This window comes from Apaloderma vittatum, unplaced genomic scaffold (assembly GCF_000703405.1).
Source record: "Apaloderma vittatum isolate BGI_N311 unplaced genomic scaffold, ASM70340v1 scaffold3602, whole genome shotgun sequence".
Classification (NCBI taxonomy): Eukaryota; Metazoa; Chordata; class Aves; order Trogoniformes; family Trogonidae; genus Apaloderma; species Apaloderma vittatum.
Window position 1 is genome coordinate 3,256 of NW_009701711.1, and position 9,369 is coordinate 12,624.

Genomic DNA, 9,369 nt, shown 5'->3' on the forward strand with positions numbered 1-9,369 from the left:
AACCGTCAAAGAGGTCAGAGTAGAGATTGCGCATAACTTCAGTTTACCCTGCCAAGCTTTACACCTTGTCTAATAAATGTCTTATTCTCTTGAAGACTCTGAGCTAAAGAATAGAGTCACGTATTTTCTGAGAAATTATTAAATAAGAACTGGTACTTTGACAACCAAAGATTCCTTCTTAACTGTGTGAATTGAGTCCTCTCTACTCTGCCTTGAAGTGAACTGGCTTTTCTTCTGAGGCTAGTAGTCAGTATTTCCCTCCTCTTTTTTCCCCCTCCTAATCCCATTAGGAAAAAAAAAACCCAAACTTATTCTGTCTTGACATGGACAAATACAAAGTGGGCTCTCTCTGAAGTATTTGGATCTACTTTCACATTAAAAGAGAAATCTTACATTGAAATGAAATCTAAGGGCCCGCAAACTCAACAAACAGCAGCTGGGGATTTTAGTTCAACCTGTACAAAGGTGCAGTTCCTCAGCTTTCAGTAAAGAACATTTGAGTTTTGAATTTGTGACTTTGAGGTTTTTAATGGTTTAGAAAAATAGTATTTTAATTTTTGCTGGATATTATTTTCTTAATCTACTGTTTTACTGTGTTTTATTTTGATTTCTCATTTGAGTGCAGTTACTGAGAAAGTTTGTGCAGCAGAGCTATAGACTAAGCGGTTTTTGCTATTAGTGGATGTGTAGCAGTTTCTGTCTTTAAACAGTAAAACATGTTGCAGAGGAATATAACTTCGAAGACGACATCTGTATTAGGATCTTTTGATGGAATTTGTCTAAAAGTAACTCTCTAATTTGAAATTCAGAATATTGAATGCCTACCTCATGGTGAAACACGGAATTAGAGCTTAATTTGGTTTCATCTATGAAATTAAGTTACAGTACATTTATGGGCAGAATGTTCATATGACTCACCCCTTGTTATGTGACCTTTCATTCCAAGTCCAGAGGGTGTTTACCTTCAGGTCCACTCAGTTTCTTGTCTCGTCAGTACAGAAAGGAAATTTATTTTCATCTTAAGAGCAGCTAAAGGTTACAAATTTCTGTGGAAATACTCCGTAATGACTGCAGTGTTTAAGCATCAGTGAGAAAGATTATGGGAAGAGAAGGAAAGAAAAACACAAAGCAGAATAATTAAGCATCTGATTAGGAGCAGAGGGAGAGGAGAGAAGACAGAGCAACTACAAATACAGGAATTGATATTAAACAGATTGTGGAAGAATAATTAAATAAAAGGAAGATGAGACAAAACAAATAATGTTAGAAAGTAAATGCATTAACTGACACATAGTAGAATTTTTTGTTTTTCTGCAAACTGTCATGATACATGTGCATGGGTGACCAGTGGGTGTTTTTCAGTGTTGCTGTGCATATGGCTCCCGTCACTGTTGCTTGTCTTGTGAGGTTTTGTTTTCAAGCTAGCCAAACTAAGCAACAGAGAGTGTACTTTGCTTTTTTGATTTTAGCAAATAGATAGGAGTTTTTTATAGTCAGAAATATTAATTATTTCAAGGTTTTGCGTTTAGGGATGATGCAAAAACAAGAATGGAGTGATGTTGGTCATGTTCAGCTTTCATGTTAATGGGAAATGGGAAAATAAGAGAAACTTGATAAACAGTGTTTTCAGAGATAATTTCATGTGACATTACATTTTGAGACAATAAGCGGTTTTGATTTATGAGCCTTTTTCTGATACATTATTATTTGTTACTTAGGCAAGCCCTGAGGAGAATCAAGAAGGAAATTTTGGTTCAGAGCACTCTGCCTCACCATCACAAGGGAGTAGTCAGCAGCAGTTTTTAGAAGTGGAAACAAATGTAGATGATTCAATGGATATTCAACAGCAGGTAAAACCTATTAAAATAGGTTACAGAAATTTGGTTACAGAAGTTGAAAGGAAAACCCATACTAAAATGATTTCAAAATGAGTAATATGGATATATGATTTAATATAATCGTACATATTGTGAGTACATTTGTTAAATGTTGCTGAACGTTTGTTATGTCTGACTTCAGGACATGGATATTGATGAAGGACAGGATGTTGCTGAAGAAGAAACTTTTGAACAGGAAGAAAAGAAATCAGCTGTTCGTTCAAGATCAAGAACTCGTTCAAGATCTCGTTCAAGGTTTCATAATTAACTTGTATTAAGTAAATGAAGGTTTCCTGAAACAAAGTTGAATTTGTGATTTGTGTTCTCAGTTCTGTGTTTTTCAAAATCATCATGAGCAGTTTTCGACAATGAAGAAAAAGCATTCATTTAATACTTGTGTGTTAAATGCAAGTTTTCTGTATGACAGTTCATTTTGCCTATCTGTGGTTTACTTCAAACTTTTAAGACCTGTTCAGGTAACAAAAACAACTAATGCTAGCAGCAGGTCAGGTTTTCTATGCTAGAAGAACAGATAGTCTTGGAATTCTTTGAATGTGTTTTGTTTTGTTTTAAGCTCAAGCTATATATTCTGTTCCTCACGCTAATGGCATTAAGTTTATTTCCTGAAATACTTTGAGTGAATATAACAGAAATGTCTGTATCATCCTTAGAGTTTGTAGTTAGAAGATGGCTAAATAAGATTTATTTTTTTTTTTAACACAGCATACTGAAATTAAGTATTTTGTAGGTCACCAAGAAAACGAAGGTCTCGATCACGGTCTGGTTCTCGTAAACGTAAACACAGAAAACGTTCACGCTCAAGATCAAGAGAAAGAAAGAGGAAGTCATCTCGGTCATATTCCAGTGAAAGAAGGGCTAGAGAAAGGGAAAAAGAACGTCAGAAAAAGGGATTGCCTCCTATACGTTCAAAAACACTAAGTGGTAAGTGGCAGCTGCTTATTGTTGTAATAATGTACTATTAAAGGGAAAAAAGACTTTGTTTTTCATTGAAAGAACAACATTTAGCTTGAGTTTGGTTACAAAATACAGTAACCATAATCTTTTTTATGAATTTCATTTCTGACGTTTCTTACTAACTTAGGTGTACACCATTTCTTCTTAGAGGAAAGTCAGTATCATACTGTGCTACTGATGATTTTTCTCATACCATTGCACCAGTGCTTTTACTTCTGGGCAGAGAGTGTCAAGGGCTGTCCCTAAGTTACAATCTGCTTCCTCTTTAATGCTGTCTTCTGTGGAGCATTTGAAGATGATGAGTGCTTGATCTGAAAATTGGTACGCTGATAAGATGTTTAAGCATGTGGTACAAACTTTGGACACTTTCCTGAATACCTTAAATAGAAGCCAGTTAAACTTGTGTAGTACTTGATAAATAGCTTTTCACAGGAACATTATGCCAAAGCAGGTGGAAATGTGAAGCAAGTCATTTGCTGTCATCAGGCAGAGCATAATGGTCGTATCCGCTACTGTATCAGTATATCCCACTGCTGCTGTTGGCAGGAATCTGGATTCTTGGGATGCATAATTGTACTTAATTTTTTTAATGAACTTGTGTTCCTGAATTTAACAGTTTCTGCTGTAGTTTTGCATCTGTTTTGTGTTTTAAAACTGTCACTTCTCTGACAAATTAAGCAGTTCAGAATTCATTTTTGCAAAGGAAAGAGGGCTCTGTTCTCTTCACATTAATATTTTGCATCATTCAAATGTGGTTTAAACTCAGGATTACACTACAGTTTAGATGTTTGGTTGTTTTTTTTTTCCTTTAGCTTTTCACATAAAAAGAGGCAAATCAGTTTTATGGTGTAGATTTCTCCCAGTAGCGCACAAAGAAGGGAGCTGTAATCGGAATGGAACTGGGAGGCAGGGATGTCAGTTAAGTAGTCTGTTGAACAGCAGCAGCAGCAATTGAGGTCCTGTGAAGTGACCCAGCTCACAGAAATGAGGTATTAAGAAAGCTAAGTGAATTGTGGAACCTTGGGGGAGTAGACAAATAAATAGATAATTCACTGGATAAACTTTTTACTTCATGGAATTGTTTTCAGTGACGATCACTGGTACCGCTTTTTGAGGTCTGAAGAATTGTTAGGTAGAGCTTAACACCGTGAGAAACAAAAGGGCCATATACAAGCATGTGAGGAACAATTTTGTCCAAGGGAAATCTTAAAGCTTGTCATTCTGAGTACTGCTGCAAATTGAAAGTGTCAGTTGACAGAGGAACACACAACACTGGATTCCAGTTCAGTGCACCAAGATTGGTAAAAGGAAGAATGTGTAATGTATCAAGATGATGATAAAGAATGTTTCCTTGGTTCAGAATCGTAGACTCGTTTAGGTTGGAAAAGACCTTTAAGATCATCAAGTCAACCATTAACCTAGCACCGCCAGGTTCACCGCTAATCCATGTCCCTAAGCACCACATCTACATATCTTTTAAATACCTTCAGGGTGGTGACTCAACCACTTTCCAGGGAAGCCTGTTCCAATCCTTGACAGCCCTCTTAGTGAGAACTTTTTTTTTCTAATCTCCAGTCTAAACCTCGGCTGGTGTAACTTGAGGCCATTTTCTTCTCTCCTGTCACTTATACTTGGGAAAAGAAATGGACCTCCACCTCGCTACAACCTCCTTTGAGGTAGCTATAGAGCAATAAGGTCTCCTCACAGCCTCCTTTTCTCCAGGCTGAAAAACCCCAGTTCCCTCAGCTGATCCTCTTGAGACTTGTCCTCCAGACCTTCACCAGCTTCCTTGCCTGTCTCTGGACTCACTCCAGCACCTCAGTGTCTTCACTGTAGGGAGGGGCCCAAAAGTGAACACAAGATTCGAGGTGTGGCCTTACCAGTGCCAAATACAAGAGCGTGATCACTCCCTTGGTCCTGCTGACCACACTATTCCTGATCCAGGCCAAGATGCCATTGGCCTTCTTGGCCACCTGGGCACACAGACAGGCGGCTGTCAGCCAGCACCCCCAGGGCCTTTTCCACCAGGCAGCTTTCCAGCCACTCTGCCCCAAGCCTGTAACGCTGCCCAGGGTTGTTGTGACCCAAGGGCAGGACTTGACACTTGGCTTTGTTGAACCCAGTGCAGTTGGCCTTAGCCCAGTGATCCAGCCTGTGCAGATCCCTCTGAAGAGCATTTCTGCAGATTAACACTCCCACCCAACTTGGTCTCATCTGTAAACTTACTGAGGGTGCACTCGATCCCCTCAAACAGATCATTATTAAGGATATTAAACTGAACTGGCCCCAACACTGAGCCCTGGGGGAACACCACTCGTGACCAGCCCCCAGCTGGATTTAACTCCATTCACCACCACTCTCTGGGCCTGTCCATCCAGCCAGTTTTTTTATCCAGTGAAAGGTTGTGCTCATCTAAACTATGAGAAGCCAATAGGGAAGGCCAAAGAGATGTAGATTGTCTAATTTATTTGGACTTAGATCCTTTACAATACTGGGTGGATTACTCGGGGTAGTAAGATATTTGAGGAAAACCCCCAGCACTGACTTGATCTCTTGCTGATTTAGATCCGCCTGTGCTAAGTGGAAATAACTGCCATGAGTTTGTCAAGGCTTGCACACCTAGATTGGGTAATGTTTGGGAAATAAAAGAATTTGAACTACGTAGGTATGGGAGAAGGAAATTTTTATCTCGTGTCTGTGAATGTTTATGTTTGAGGAGGAGAGTGAGGATAGGCATTTGGGAGAAAAATGGCAGGAATCTGGGCTTGTGGTGGAATCGCCAAGAGTCAGAAGTATCACAGACATCTTCAGCTCAGTGGTGGGCCTCAGCCAAGTTTGTCTTAATCCCCAACTAAAGTAGAAGTATCTTTTACATTTCTTTCAGATGAGAATGCAGTGCATAATACTGCACTTAAGTTCCTTCTGTAATACACTTCTAGCCAGTTGGAACTTAGTTTTATTTTGTTTAAACTGACTTCACATCCTAGAGCCATGTTTTCTATGGAACATGAAATAGAAATTATTTTTTTTTCCTGAAGTAATTTCTTCTGCAGTTTACCTTAGCTAATGAACTACAGAATTTTATTTTTTCTTTTTTCTATCTATCTATCTATCTGTCTATCTATCTATCTATCTTTTTTATTTTCTTTTAAAACAATTCTTTTGTTTAAAAGTAAATGAAACGAGGAATGAGTACTTGTACTCAATACCTATTTGGGGTCTTTTAACGCTTAACTATTTTTGTTAATGTACTTAATCTCTATATAGCAAGTAATAGATTTACTGTTCTTGCTTTTTGGTTAATGATTTATGTGTAATTATAAAGCCTTTAATTTCCATGCTGTACAGTATTTTATTAAGCTAACATTCTAGTATTTTGGTTGACATGAATGTGTCTCTTGACAGTTTGCAGTACTACTCTTTGGGTGGGTCAAGTAGACAAGAAGGCAACACAGCAAGATTTAACTAACTTGTTTGAAGAATTTGGACAAATAGAGTCAATTAATGTAAGTAAGCATGTTTTGCATTTTCAGGGACTGCAGACTAGCAGCTTTATGCTCATGTCTCCCAAGTTCCTTTTAGTGGCTTAAGCTTGTACTTAGGAGACTTTCTGTCTATGTTTACAAATCATGACTATGTTATTTGCTTATTGATTTTCATGTACTGTCTTCTGAAGCCCTAAAGCCAGTACACTTTGTGGTAAAATTACTTTTCCCAAGCACTAATATTAATGTACACAGTTTTTTAAACCAGAGTCTTAACAAATAAGAATCACAGAATCACAGAATGTCAGGGCTTGGAAGGGACCTCAAAAGATCATCTAGTCCAGCCCCCCTGCCAGAGCAGGATCACCTACAGTAGGTCACACAGGAACGTGTCCAGGCGGGTTTTGAATGTCTCCAGAGAAGGAGACTCCACAACCTCCCTGGGCAGCCTGTGCCAGTGCTCTGTCACCCTCACAGGGAAAAAGTTTCTCCTCATGTTTAGATGGAACTTCCTGTGTTCAAGTTTGTGCCTGTTATGTGTTTACTCTTTTTGTCATGTGACACAGGTTAGGTATTGTTTTTCTTTGGATTAATGCACACAGATTGAGATGTATCCACATTGTTCTTGGTTACGTTCCATATAGGGGGGTCCTTAAGTATGGATAAAACATTTAGAATAAAAGAAATTTTACTGTGAACAAGTGCTTATTCCAAAATTTGACAGGTAAAAAGATACTCAGGAGATACATTTGTCATTATTTAAAGTAATTTAGATTTAAGTGTTTAGAATTGTACTTCAGCTTTGCCTATAATTCAGCTTCAAGGGGCTTTTTTTTTCTCTTAAAGTAACATCTCTACTGGAGAGAAATTTGTATTTTTTCTCTTGCTCCAACAGTTTTAAAGTGCTTCTCATGCAGTTTCGTCCTTTTCAGACAATATTTTTGCTGCTTTTCCTATCATATTTATATAATCTTATGTATAATTCATAATGAATAGTTAGCGTGACATTTTAGCTTATTTTGATTTGCAGCACCTAGCAAATAAGAAAGTTCAAAGGAAAGCAACATAACAAGCATAATATCTCGGTGCCTGTTACATTTCAGAGGCAAAGCAGGTTGTAAATAGCTCATCCTATGCATTCCACACAGCTTTAAGTACCTAGTTAAGTACATAGTTTTATAAGAACTGTATTAAAATCTCCCATCTTTATTTTTGTTTATGTTATGTGTGCTCCTAAACAACGAAAAAGCATGCCTGTATTTTTGACTGAAATGAAAATAAGCAGTTGTCATACATGATTTGCAAACTTCTAAAGGTTACATGCCACATCATACTTTTCTTTCCTAAATAAAACATTAAAGCTAGTGGAAATCACACTTCATGAATGAGGACTCTACCCTTCAAAAATGCAGGATACTTTTAATCACTAGGATGTGCCTCTGTGAAAGGTTCCTGCGCTCGCAGTGAATTTGATGTTTAATACGAGGTAGCAAACTCTCTGCTTTTCTGAAGTTGTCGTAGTATAACTCCCAGGTTTTGCCTGCTCCTTGTTGTTCAGATCTTCTGTGTCATTAGCACCCATTCTGTATCATTAGCACCCGTTCTTCAGCTTGCTGCTGCTGCTTAAAAACATTAAAACCGAAGTACCCTGCCAGTATCACCCTTTAAGTTTTGCTGAAGGTCAAAATTGTTAATATTAGTGATTGAGGTAATGGTTGTTTACAGTGTCTTCTCTTTTTTTGAGTATTTGTATTCACTTAGTGTAGTTATGTAATCTGAAGTACTGGTTTTCGTATTTTTTAAGTACATTGTTTTTTTTCCCTATAGATGATTCCCCCAAGAGGTTGTGCTTATGTTTGTATGGTTCATAGACAAGATGCCTATCGTGCTCTTCAGAAACTTAGTTCTGGGTCCTATAAAATTGGTTCTAAAATTATTAAGGTAAGCTGATTTTCATATAAGAACGCTGTTGGTTTCAAATACAGGACACTTTTAACATGATTTATCATTTAGCAGCTACTTGTTCATATATACAATATGGAGAAAAAGAATGAAGCGATAAGGTGTAAATTGTTTTATTTCCTCTCTGTGTGTAATGCAAATTTTAACAGGCAATGTGATAAACAGTAAAATGAAATTATGAGTTGATACTTAGGAATAAATGGAGAACGTTTTATGTATGTGCTAATGATAAGATGACAAGACTCTAAACCATCTAAGTCCTGCACTTGACCATGTGGATCCCTTCAGTATTACATTTGATAATATTCATAGCGAGTTAGATGGATGATTGAATGCTGTGGGTTTTTTTCTACTTTTCTTTGATGCTTCAGGATGAGCCCTTTAAATACCATATTTTTAGTTTCCCTATATCTATAAGTTAGAATTAACATAGCACAAATTCAAGCTTTTTGATGTATTTAGTCTTCCACATACCTGTTGCAGAGACCAAGTAAATCTCCTGCAGATTCATTTAAAATTAAAAACTTGTTAAGACTTTAATAAATAAACACTGAAGATTTTCGTGAAATATTCTATTCACAGATTGTATGACTTAACCAGATTATCCGGTTGGGTTTTATTTTCAGATTGCCTGGGCTTTGAATAAAGGTGTAAAAACAGAATACAAGCAATTCTGGGATGTGGATCTGGGAGTTTCGTATATTCCTTGGGAGAAAGTAAAATTGGATGATTTGGAGGGCTTTGCTGAAGGTGGCATGATTGACCAGGAAACAGTAAATACAGGTACAGACATTAACTATGATTCTGATTGTTAGAAAATGTGTTTTATTTTGGTAATTGTGAATCCTCAAAGTTCATTTTTTCTAGGTAATACCTGTCCCTTTTCAATTTAGATAGATTTTGATAGCTACTTGTTTACACATAACCATCGGCAAATCAGGGCTTAAGTCAGTCCAGCAGTTCAACTACCTAGGAAGTATCATTTCCTCGGATGGTAAGATTGACAAAGAGATAGACAAGAGGTTAGCAGAGGCAAACTGAGCTTTTGGAAAACTCTATAAAAGAGTCTG

At 37.3% G+C, this 9,369-nt stretch overlaps 1 protein-coding gene across 1 annotated transcript in view; it reads left to right on the forward strand.

Moving 5' to 3' along the window:
* The window catches only part of LOC104281279 (protein SCAF8-like), a gene marked incomplete at both ends in the record, with an annotated part of 10,105 nt that extends 1,023 nt beyond the window's left edge, over positions 1-9,082 (forward strand). The window contains 6 exons of the mRNA XM_009879225.1: positions 1,719-1,850; positions 2,020-2,132; positions 2,626-2,819; positions 6,258-6,358; positions 8,165-8,278; positions 8,926-9,082. Of these exons, the coding sequence (XP_009877527.1) occupies positions 1,719-1,850; positions 2,020-2,132; positions 2,626-2,819; positions 6,258-6,358; positions 8,165-8,278; positions 8,926-9,082 (811 nt within the window). The remainder of the gene's footprint in view (positions 1-1,718; positions 1,851-2,019; positions 2,133-2,625; positions 2,820-6,257; positions 6,359-8,164; positions 8,279-8,925) is intronic.
* Positions 9,083-9,369: the final 287 nt, after the last annotated feature.